General features: G+C 39.4%; 1 protein-coding gene across 2 annotated transcripts in view; it reads right to left on the minus strand.

The window, feature by feature from the left end:
• Positions 1 to 13,205, minus strand: part of RPRD1A (regulation of nuclear pre-mRNA domain containing 1A) — a 39,856-nt gene that overhangs the window by 4,884 nt on the left and 21,767 nt on the right. Inside the window, exon 7 of one of the 2 annotated variants that reach the window (XM_081098064.1) lies at positions 12,577 to 12,654. The exons of the other annotated variant lie outside the window; for it this stretch is intronic. Coding sequence (XP_080954190.1) covers positions 12,595 to 12,654 — 60 coding nt within the window. The 3' untranslated portion in view covers positions 12,577 to 12,594. Of the gene's footprint in view, positions 1 to 12,576; positions 12,655 to 13,205 lie in introns of those variants that run through there. 2 annotated transcript variants of the gene reach the window in all.

Below are 13,205 nucleotides of genomic sequence, written 5' to 3' on the forward strand. Positions count from 1 at the left end.
GAAATTGTATGTCCGCACAAAAATTCATATGTGCATGTTCATTGCAATATATCTGATTAAGTGCCAAAAAGTAGGGGAAAATCCAACTATCCATCAATTAATAGAAAATATGGTATATCTCCTATAGTATATTATTATTCAGCAATGAATATTAATGGAATACTGATATATGCTACAACATGGAAGGCCCTTGAAAACATTATATAAAAGCATAAGTGACTGTCCAACCAGTAGCTATGACACACAATCATCACAAGGGGCAGACGCTCTGACCAGTAGCTATGATGTGCTCTGACCACCAGGGGGCAGTCGCTCAACGCAGGAGCAGCCGAGCTGCAGTGACTTGGCAGCTGCGGTTCTTGGGTGACGCACTTGGATGATGCACTTGGAACCAGAGAGGAGGGAGTCCAATTCCCAAGAACCACTCTCTCACAATCTGCAACCCTTGAGGGATGTTGGAGAGCCGGTTTCAGCCCAATCCCCACAGGCCAGGCCAAGAGACCCCAGAGGTGCATGAATCCGTGCACCGGGTCTCTAGTGCTAAATGAAAGAAGCCAAATAGGCCATATATACTGTGTGGTTCCATGTATATCAAATGTCCAGAATAGAAAAATTTAGACACAAAAACGAGAGCTGTCATTGCTTAGGGCTTGAGGTGGGCTTGTGTAGAAATAGGTAAATGGTTTCCTTTAGGGTAGACAAAAATGTTCTAAAATTATAGATTGTAGTGCTCCTGTGAGTGTACTAAAAAACTGTACTTTAAATGGGTAAGTTACATGGTATGTGAATTATATCTCAATAAAACTGTTAAAGTGGGGGAGGCTTTGTTAGTCTGAGAACATAAGTACCACTGATAGTACTGTTTTTAATGGGAAAATGGATTTCAAGTTCTGCTACTTTACTAAGAAATTCACTTTTAAAAATATATTTTATTGATTTTTTACAGAGAGGAAGGGAGAGAGATAGAGAGCTAGAAACATCGATGAGAGAGAAACATCGATCAGCTGCCTCCTGCACATCCCCCACTGGGGAAGTGCCCGCAACCCAGGTACATGCCCTTGACCGGAATTGAACCTGGGACCTTTCAGTCCGCAGGCCAACGCTCTATCCGCTGAGCCAAACCGGCTTTGGCAGAAATTCACTTTTAATAAAACTCACATGGACAAAGGAAAAAGAGAGCTGGTCTTTCCAGATGCAGTAGATACCAAGCTCAAACAATAGAAATACTACTTTCCACCCAACTCTAAACTGACTTCCTGGGAAGACCAATTTGATATCTGTTAATGCAAGTATTATAGTGAATAACATATGTGATGGGCAAGAAGGTCAAAAGCAATTCTATAAGAAATAAGCATACTGTTTATAACTCTTTTACAACCAACATTTTGGGTGTCAGTTTGAGTCTTCTACTGATATTTTAGCCATTACTGCATATTATGTAAAATTCTCAAACATAGCATTGTCATTTGATCTGAACCCAAAGGTCTCAACTGACCACACTTCAGTCAGCAAACATTTGAACTTCTATCAGAGTATGTGCCCATCACTATGCTGGAGACACAAAGATGAATCATAATCCTCACATAGAAGAGCATAGTTTAATGGGCAAGCAACCAAGTTAATAAAGTATGATGTGTTCCATCAGAGGCAAAAACTGATTTCTATGATATACAAAGTGGAAGATTTCCCTCCACTGAGTTTAGGGAAGGGGTTCAGAGGTGAGGAGAGGTAAGAACACTCAGGTCAATGGAACAGCACAATAAAAGGGCAGAGAGAATAAAGGGCATAATATGTGCATGGCAATTTACTATTACTATAGTGCATGGTGCCATGTCAATTTCCTTACCAAACACGGTCATATTTAAGTTGTGAGAATTAGTGTTGATATAGAAGAGAATATATCTGAGGAAGAAACCCAGCCAGTTTACTTCATTGTCTACGAAAGAACAGATTTAGGGCCTGAACCAAGCCAAGAGTAACAGAGCTTCACAAACTATACTGTGTGTACAATAACTTCATTCAAAAGACAAACTGTATAGTGAGAGAGCTCAGCAGGGACTTGGTTGTGGTTACAATGTGAAGAATGATAAGGGTTCAGGCTCCATGAGTGGTTGGATGCAGGTGCTATTATGTCAGAGAGCAAAGACAGGCAGACACGCCTTTGGAAACAGTTTGGATTCCAGCATGGAAAGGGAGTTATCCTTGGGACTTTTGGCAGCATTTGGAAATGCGGTTCTAGCATTCTGGGATAGAAATGAAGATTTTGGCTTTATCATGAGCAAACAGTCGATTTAAAACCTTGAGATGGCCGAAACCGGTTTGGCTCAGTGGATAGAGCGTCGGCCTGCGGACTGAAAGGTCCCAGGTTCGATTCCGGTCAAGGGCATGTACCTGGGTTGCGGGCACATCCCCAGTGGGAGATGTGCAGGAGGCGGCTGATCGATGTTTCTCTCCCATCGATGTTTCTAACTCTCTATCCCTCTCCCTTCCTCTCTGTAAAAAACCAATAAAATATATTAAAAAAAAACAAAAAAACCTTGAGATGGCCCAGCCAGTGTGCCTCAGTGGTTGAGCTTCGACCTATGAACCAGGAGGTCATGATTCAATTCCTAGTCAGGGCACATGGACAGGTTACTGACTCAATCACCAGTGTGGAGTGTGCAGGAGCCAGCCAATCAATGATTCTCTCACCATTGGTATTTTCCGCTCTCCCCCCCTTCCTCTGTAAAACAATGTTTTTGAAAAAGAAATAAAAGTATAATTTTAAAAAATAAAACCTTGGGATGTGTGAGCCAATTAGGGTTATATGAGTGCATACATGGCAGTGTTTTTTGAATCATTTTCAACCATTTTGCCTCACCCTTACCTACTCTTATCTTCTGTATATCCATCATCAACCATGGTTTTGTCAAATTTTGTATTCTGTAGTTTTTCAGGAAAAGTGCATTTACATTGAACGTGGTTTTCTGAATTATTGTTTCACACCACATCCCATGATTCCAATGTGCACCTAGTGGAAGAGAATTAGGCTAACAGCAGAATGCAGAAATGTCCCCAGTGTCAGGAAGAAATGAAAAAAAGCAGAAAAACGTGAATTAGAAAAAAGTAGTGAGCATCTACCAGTGTTTGGAAAATTTTGAACTTTTTTCCTTAGGAAACACTACCCTTCCCAACAGATGCTTTGGGTGCTGTGACTATAAGAACTCAGCTATTATCCTTAACCAAATCAGAATATCTGCTCTCCGAATTCTTACGAGAATTAAAAAATGGATTGCAGCCCTAACCGATTTGGCTCAATGGATAGAGCATCGGCCTGCGGACTGAGGGGTCCCAGGTTCGATTCCGGTCAAGGGCATGTACCTTGGTTGCGGGCACATCCCCAGTGGGGGGTGTGCAGGAGGCAGCTGATCGATGTTTCTCTCTCATCGATGTTTCTAACTCTCTATCCCTCTTCCTTCCTCTCTGTAAAAAAATCAATAAAATATATTTTTAAAAAAATGGATTGCAATTTGATATTTGAAAAAGGTTCACTTACAGCATTACATATTTGAAAAGTTTAATGGATTCCCACACCTTATGTGTGAGCTGCACATGGCAACTTATTCCCAGGTACGGAAATGGGAAAAAGGACTAACTTTAGAGTGGAGAAGTTGACAAACACTACCCCAGCCAATCAACGGCACACCAACACTGGCAAGTCATGTTGGCAGAATGTACTCTTGATAAAATGTGATGAAAACGGCACTTTCTCTCTGTGGTCTTCTTCCCAAAACACCTAACTCTAGTCCATGAGAAAAATATCAGACAAGTCTCAATTGAGGGACATACTGCAAAATCCTTAAGATTCTCCAAAACTACCAAGGACATCAAGCACAGGGAAAGTCTAATGAAGTGCCACAGCCAAGAAGAGTCTAAGGAGACATGATAAATAAATGTGATGTGATATCCTCGATGGGATCTGGGAACAATCACATTCATGTTCCTATTTTTGCTGATATTTAAATGAACTAGACTTACTCATGCTATATTTACATTACTTTCGTTTTCTGTGTGACTGCTTAGCCTCATTGTCTTAGCATACATCATCCAGTAATTAAAGAATCACATGATCTCAGGGTCATAAAGGTCAGCTAATCTGTTGTTTCCCAAATTGGGTGTCTCATGGAACATATTCCACAAGGTTTTAATAGGCCGTATATTAGAGGTTCTGGGAGCAAAAATAAGTGTCTTTGCTACATTCCTGCTGCAATCCTCAATATGCTCATGTACAGAGGAAAGCTCCAAGAATGGAATCTGGTTTGTAATATTCCTCAAAATCACTGAAATACATACTACCATCTCCCAGAACTGACCATTTATATATAAAGGCAAACATTAGACCCAATATTTTCTTTGAACCTCTTCTTGACCACCTCCAATAGCAGCAAACTCATTTTATCCTTCACTTGTTTGATTATAGAACTCTAGGTTTGTTTTCTTTCAACACTTTTCACCCCACTCTCTTCTTGCTTGCATGGTTCTGCTGAGTCCACTGTAATTCTTATCCTATAGGTAAGATGTCTCTTCCTTCTGGCTTCTTTCAAGGTTTTCCCTGTCTTTGGCTTACTGCAGTTGAATATAATATGCCCAAGAGTGTCCTGCCTGGCATATGTTCAGTTTCCTGATGAGTGGTTTGATGTCTGTCATTAATTTTGGAAATACCTGGCATTACTTCAAATGTTTCTTCTGCTTCATTTGTTCTCCTGCTAGTCCAAGTACATGTGTGTTACACCTTTCCAAATTGCCCCACAATTCTTGAATATTCTGGGCTTTTGGGTTGTTCGTTTTTGCATTTCAGACTGGGAAGTTTCTATTGATCTACCATCAAGCTCACTGAGTTTTTCCTTACCAGGGTCCAGTATATTGAAGTGAACATCAAAGGCACTCTTCATCTGTCAGTGTTCTTTTAGTTTCTAGATTTTCCTTAACCATTTCCATCTCTCTACTTAAATGTACTGTTTTTCTACAGTACCTACTTTTCAAAGAGTTAACATATTAATAATCAGTTATTTTAGATTCCTGGTCTGGTAATCCCAAAATTTGTATCATACATGAGTCTGTTTCTCACTTAAAAAAAAAAATCTCTGCAGACTGTTGCTTGCCTTTTGGCATGTGCTGTAATTTTTTTAAAAGCTGAGGTTATTGGGTAAGAGGAACTGAGGTAAATCAGCCTTGATGGTGAGTTTTATGTTAATCTGTGAGGACTGTGTTAATCTGTTGGACTGTGTTTAGAATATGCTGTAGATGTAGGCGGCAGAGGCTGAAACTACTTTATTAAATATCCTTTCGCATTAGGCAGTTCTAAATGGCAGAATGATCTTTGTCACATACAATACATCCACGGTTCTTTTTGCCCTAACATAACTCATGCCTATCCAGAAGTCTGAGCTCTGATACTCCCAAGGTATTATTTCCATTTCCTTTGCCATCTTGGTCCTTGCCTCTGGATACACTATGGTAAGTTAATTCCTTTTATTAATGTGAAATCCAGAACTGAAGAGAAATCCAGCTGTGGTTGAGCCAGCATTCCATGAACATCTAGTGTAGCTGAACATTATACCAACTATGTCACTATGCTCGTAGCTACCCGACCAATGCTTCCTCCCATGAAGTGATGCCAAGTCTAGTTCTGACCACACTGATGCCCTTAGCTTAGGGGAATCTAAATGCAATAAGCGGAAGTTTTTAAGCAGAGAAAGAAGACAATGAAAGTAATACAAGACCCACATCAATCCCATCCTTTGTGCAATGGTTAGGTACCAACAGGTCATTAAACTGTGAGCCAGGTGTATCAGAGGCAGTCCTAATTCAACTGAGGTTGTAAACAAATTGTGCATATGTGCATTTTTCAAAGCTGTTGGCAACTCAAAGGTTAAGAATGCCCGTTCTTCTCATATTCAATAATCTTTCTCATGTTTCACGCACACATTCACACACATTTCAAATCAAACTACGTTTAGTTACACACATCCCTAAGTCAAGAGGTAACTAAAATTTCATTAGCACCCGGCCGGCGTGGCTCAGTGGTTGACCTATGAACCAGGAGATCACGGTTGGATCCCCAGTTGGAGAACATACCTGGGTTGTAGGCTTGATCCCCAGTGCGGGGCATGCAGGAGGCAGCCAATCAATTATTCTCTCTCATCACTGATGTTTCTTATTTTTCCCTCTCTCTTCCTCTCTGAAATCAGTAAAAATTTATTTTTAAAAAAATCTTAATAATTAGAATATAAAACACATTACTGTAGTATGTGTCCAGCATTTAATAAATTATCAAAATTTATCAAGTTTGCTGAAGCTGGCTACTTAATATCTGTGCATTCTTTTATATGTAAACTAGAGGCCTGGTACACAAAAATTCATGCACTTGGTAGGGGGAAGTGAGAGCCCTCAGCCCGGCCTGTGCCCTCTCACAGTCCGGGACCCCTCGGGGGGGGGGGGGGGGGGATCGGGCCTAAGCTGGCAGTCAGACATCCCTCTGGCAGCCCGGATCCCTTGGGGGATGTCTGAATAACGGCTTAGGGGAGCAGGCCTAAGCCGTTAGTCGGACATCCTTAGTGCTGCGCAGAGGCTGGAGAGGCTCCCGCCACTGCCGCTGCACTGACCAGCCATGAGCCAGCTGGCTTCTGGCAGAGAGGTGCTCCCTCTGTGGAAGTGCACTGACCACCAGGGGGCAGCTCCTGCGTTGAGCGTCTGCCACCTGGTGGTCAGTGCACATCATAGCGACCAGTCGTTCCATTGTTAGGGTCATTTTGCATATTACCCTTTTATTATATAGGATTATCTCAATTTAAAAATGTATTAAGTTTAATAACCCTTAAAAACTCCCAAGAATTTCCTTTATATTAGTATGACTGGCTCTTGGAAAGATTCAAAGAATAAAATAGGCTTTGCTGTTAAGCAGTGACTTTCTCCAAAATCTAATCTAAACATAACCAGATCTGAGATCTGAGAAATGCTTTACAAACAATCTTGCTTTAGGAAGTTAAGTCTGTCAGAATTCTGAGATAGATTATGTTAGTCTAAATGACACAGGGCTCTCCTTACAATGGATTGACCTAAGTACATAAGAGGTTCACATTTTGCTTGAGCAAATCTGATGTGCATAGATATAAAAAAGACGATTTATAGTTCTGACACAAATCTTATACTTCAAAGTGTTGAGCTGAGCCCAGCCGGTGTTGCTCAGTGGTTGAGCATCAACCTGTGAGCCAAAAGGCTGTTTGATTCTAGTTCAGGGCACATGCCTGGGTTGCAGGCTTGATCCCTGGTAGAGGGTGTGGAAGAGGCAGCCGATCAATGATTCTCTCATTGATGTTTCTTTTTTTTCTTTTTTTAAAATATATTTTATTGATTTTTTACAGAGAGGAAGGGAGAGGGATAGAGAGTTAGAAATATCGATGAGAGAGAAACATCGATCAGCTGCCTCCTGCACACTCCCTACTGGGTATGTGCCTGCAACCAAGGTACATGCCCCTGACCGGAATCGAACCTGGGACCCCTGAGTCTGCAGGCCAACGCTCTATCCATTGAGCCAAACCGGTTAGGGCTCTCATTGATGTTTCTATCTCCCTCACCCTCTCCCTTCCTCTGAAATCTAACTCTGTTTAAAAGTGATGAGCAGATAAATTAATTACATGGTATAGTTACCAATATTACCACTCCCCCAATAAATTATAATGGCATACTGAAGGAATTGGACTTAGATGCAATAAAGACTTTTATTAAACAAATAATCGTCCAATATTCTTGAAAGTAAACATTTTCCCACTAATTTGTCACATAGACTTAGTTCTGTCAATAGGTCCAATAAGTATAACTTATTTATCCCAATGTGGAGAAATAGACCTTATTATCTTTTTTTAAACTTGTACTCTGCTTGAAATTAAGGAAACAAGATACAATAAACTTTGGCTAGCTACAATGTTAACAAAGCCTCAAAAAAAAAAAAATAAAGGATGAAATATATATAACTATTTAAAATAAAAAACAAGAGTGGAACAAAATACATCAAAATATTAATGATTGCTTTCAGTGGTTAATGTAAACTTGTGTTTCCTTTGTTTTGCTTTTTCAGGTATTTCCCAAGTTTTCTACAATAATCATGTATTATTTTATGTTGATAAAGAGTTTGGGGAGAGCCCAGCTGGCAAGGCTCATTGGTTAAGCATCGACCTATGAATCAGGAGGTCACAGTTTGATTCCCCGTCAGGGCATATGGCCAGGTTGCAGGCTCAATCCCCAGTGTGGGGCATGCAGAAGGCAGCCGATCAATGATACTCTCTCATCATTGATGTTTCTCTCTCTCCCTCTCTCCTTTCCTCTCTGAAATCAAATTATATGCATGCATGCTACATGCAGCCCTAGCTGGTTTGGCTCAGTGGATAGTCAGCTCACAGACTGAAGGATCAAGGGCTCGATTCCGGTCAAGGTCACATGCCTCAGATGCAGGCTCCATCCCGGGCCCTGGTCGTATGGGAACCAGCCAAATGACGTGTCTCTCTGTCCTTCCCCTCTCTCTAAAAAATTAGTGGAAAAATACCCTCAGGTGAGGATTAAAAAAAAAAAAAAAAGCTACATTCAGAGAACACCTTCAGCAATAGATTTTTAAATGTGCATTTAAAATTTGCATATATGTGCTATATATAGTAAATATTCTTATTTCCTATATTAAAAGAGTCTGACATCAGAAATTTCTAATCATCAAATGTCTCAGGTAAAACAAATTTATCTTAAGCATTTAAAAAAATGAAAATTGAATGTTTTGGAAAACAAGAAGTTTTATAAAAGCAAGCACTCTTGAAAACCCTGGAAAATACTGTCTAGCACAGTGGTTCCCCACCTTTTTTTGGCCATGCCCCATCTAAGCATCTCTAAAATCCTGATGCTCCCTCCATGACATATAATTCTTATTATTCAAAAAATGAACTCTTATTCACGTGGAAGAGCCTAAAAGGCCATTAACTTGGTCTAAACATTCTTCCAAAGAACATGGCATCCATGGGGAAAAAAAACTAAAAGAACGAAAGAATAGTTGAAGTTCTGAGGAAGAAATCACTAAGAAATTGTTAAAAAAAACTAATATGAAGTGATATAAAAAAAATAGCAAATAAAGATAGAGGGGCAGACAACAAAAGTAAACAGTATTTCCAAAAACAGGGAAAAGGCCAAGTAAGTTAAGTCTACTTAGCTGTCAAATGTAACTGAAAAATGATTTCATAAAAAATGTCTATTCAGTAAATAATGTCTTTTAAAATATTTAGCATGTAGGCAAATATACATACAACATAAATGGAAAGAAAAATGTATACACATCCTGATTAAAATTATAACACAAATGCCAAAAAGTAATACAAACAAAAATCTACTGTATAATTAAAGGTAAGACAAATGTACCAACAGAAGAGGGACTACATTCCCATGTATATATTTAGGAAGTAAGTATAAGAGAAATGGCATTTCACAACATAGTAAAAGACAGGCTGAGACATTAATCATTAACCAATAAATGATGAGGAAACAATGAATAAAAAGTAATTTTTAAGATATCAAATATACAAAAATTTAAAAGATCACTGAAATTCAGAGAGGGCATGGTTGTATTGGGAAAGATGCACTCATACTGCAAGGAACTTAAAAAAGCATAACTTCTGGAGGGGTTGAGTACACTATCAACACCTAAAGATATACATGCCCTTTGACCTAGCTATTCTATTCTACTTATGAGAAACAAATCCTGCAAATATTCTTGAACAACTATACAAACTGCCAGCAGCACCCGGATGTTCTCTATGTACTACATATAATGCACAGACTAATAAAAGCAACTCAATGGATATAATCCAACACCATGAGAAACTAAACAAACAACATCATACAATAAATACTATGCCTCATTTTTTAAATGACTTGAATCTGAATATACTGAGGCAAAACTGCAAAAGATAAACACTGTCCTGACAGCTTTCCTATCCTTACTTCCAGAACTCGGAACTATGACTGATTTTTCCTTGTAGGAGCCATCAAATTGTGATTTCCAATTTTCTGCAGAAGCTTAGCAATTTAAACTAATCTGTGGTTGCCAACCTTTCAGACCTCACGGACCGGTGGTCCTCAGACCATCGGTTGGTGACTGCCGCTCCAAAGGTTTCCTTAACAATGTACTATGAGGTACACAGGAATTATAAAACCAGTTTCAACTACAGGAGGTCCTTGGGTTACACTGGAGATCCATTCCTACGGCACAACGTGACGTGATTTTCACCGTAAGCCGGAACCCAGCTACATAAGCACCTACATCACTCACATGGAGCACATACACAGCAATAATGAAGTGAAAAAAACTTAAAAGAAAGGTAACAATTCCTGACCTTTACTTGTGCTAAATAAATAATAAAAAACATAAAGCACATATGTACATACATCGAAATAATGGAACATTTTTTAATAGAAGCCCGGTGCAAGAAATTCATGCACGGGGGGAGGGGGGAGAGTCCCTCAGCCCAGCCTGCACCCTTTCCAATCCAGGACCCCTCAAGGATGTCCAACTGCCAGTTTAGGCCCAAATTGGCAGTTGGACATCCCTCTCACAATCCGGGACCGCTGGCTCCTAACTGCTCACCTGCCTGACTGCCTGATCACCCCTAACCACCTCTGCCTGCCAACCTGATTGCCCCTAACTACCACCCCCGACGGCCTGGTTGCCCCCAACTATCCCCACCCCCCCCCCCGCTGGCCTGGTCGCCCTTAACTGCCCCCCCTCCCCCCGCCAGCCTGGTTACCCCCAACTGCCCCCTCTGCCGGCCTGGTTGCCCCACACAACCTGCTGTTCAGTCGTTTGGCCATCCCTCACTAACCCCGCTGCTGGCCTTGTTGCCCCAGGCAGCCTGCTGTTCAGTCATTACTGCTACTGTGATGGCATCCTAGACAATTTGCATATTCCTCTATTATTAGTATAGATAGGAGATGGTGACATATCCATGAAACTACGTCCAACGTAACCCAAGGATTGTCTGTATATCATGAAAAAATACTTAAAATTGAGCAAAAAATTTTCTCATTTAACATGGAAGAATTTCTGATCTCCATATTGCCTCCTCTCCAGAAATATAAAAGCCAAAGTATCATTATAAGGTCCTTATCCATAAATGCCTCCTAAAATAACAAGCTAAGTGACTAACAGTTCATGCAATAAATTCAACTTCTAAATGGTGAAATGATTCCCATAGCAATCTATGAAATATTTTATAAATATAAATATTGGATGTATCAAGTCTATTTTAAGTTATCTACTTAATTGGCTAAAGTTAGCCATAAGTTGAAAAAATAATTCATCATTTCCAAAATTAAAAAACTTCATGTTTTCATTCATAACAAACCTACAATAAAAGCGTAATATGCTAATTAGACCGGATGTCCTTCCGGACGAAGCTTGGGCTGCGAGGGAAGCCCAGGTCCCAGGTGCAGTGCCAGAGGAAAGCCCTGGTCCCGGGTATCAGAGGGAAGGCAGTGCGGGCAGCTGGGGGAAGAAAGGCCTACTCTTGGATGAATTTCGTGCATCAGGCCTCTACTGAGTTAATAATGGCCTCCTTAGTAAATATGATATAGCCAATTCCTGAACTTTTACATTTACGTTTCATTAAAATAAAAAAGAGCATTTAATGACACATCAATGCCTGGTTAATCACAGCTGATGTTCAAAAATGGATGAGAAATGAAAACTATTTGATGATATCACATGTGATTTGGTAATTATAAATCTTGACCTCTTAGTCTCAACTTTAAAGTGATGCCACCTACTTAGCACAAAAAATGTCCAAATATCTCAATATTTTTCTATCTTATGACAAAGGAAATGACAATTTACAAAAAGTCTGAGGAATAACCTCCTAGTTTATTAGAAACCTAAATATTTCTTTACATGTAAAAAATGTTTAAAATCATTTAGGTCATTTCTTTATAATAGAAAATTGTCATGATGAAAAAAACACCCAAAAAAAGCTCCTAGAAGACTTTATTTTAAGAGAGTGATTACCTCTGAGGAAGGAGGAAACAGGAACAGTTGCAGAGATGGGACTTAGGTTTTGTTTTAATCTTTAATTTCTTTAAGTAAAAATTAAAAACAAATATGTCTTTTTGGAAACTGATTCCCTGGTTCTAAATAATTCACTACCTCTTTGTGACCTGGGCAAGTCCTTTAATGTCCTTGCGCCTAAGTTTTCTTACCTGTAAAATGGGGATAATAATACTTCCTGATATATAGGATTAAATGAGTTGACATATGTGAAGTGCTTAGAATAGCACCTGATATACATGGTAAATGTTATTGTTATTAGCATCAGCCTCATCACATACTAAGAATATGGGGTGGGGGTAGGGGAGTAGAATCTGTTCTATTTTCTACATTTACATCTAAAACATAAATTCTATTTTTCTAACCAGTGATAAATAACCAACTTAAGTGAGAAAGCAATATAAAGTAGAATAACAAAGTTTCTGTCTTCTCAATTTTTAAAAACATGAGACAATACAGGCTTTGGAGTTTGATATTTATTTTTAGCAGGAAGAATATGCTAATGATGATGACACCGTTAGAAGATACGCCATGTCCAATACCTGCAACAAAAGCTCAACAGAAGTTAAAGAAACCATACCAAAAGACTAAAGACAAAAATGTATGACATTACTTACCCTTAATTCTGCTAACAATAAAACAAGTAACAATATATTTAAGACTGAAGTTCCATTGCAAGATCAAAAACTAGTAAGTTAACTATCAAAAGTATCTTTTAAACCAATTCTTTTACTTTCTATGGAGAACTGGACTATTTCTCTAAAGGTAGAGAAAGCACGGTGTCAACAACTATGTTCTGAGAGTATATACAAGGTGGGGCAAAAGTAGGTTTATAGTTGTTCATATGGAAAATAACACAAGAATAAATAATAATACAAGAATAAACCCTGGGTAGACAACAGCATGGCAATTACCAGAGGGAAAGAGGTGTGTGTGGGGCGGGGGGGTGGGGGGGGGGAGAAGAGGGTGAAGAGGGGAATACATGGTGACGGAAGGAGACTTGACTTGGGGTTGGTGAACACAATACAATATACAGATGATGTGTTATAGAACTGCACACTTGAAACCTATGTAATCTTATTACATGTCACCA

This window comes from Myotis nattereri (genome assembly GCF_964212035.1).
Source record: "Myotis nattereri genome assembly, chromosome: 8".
NCBI classification, from domain to species: domain Eukaryota; kingdom Metazoa; phylum Chordata; class Mammalia; order Chiroptera; family Vespertilionidae; genus Myotis; species Myotis nattereri.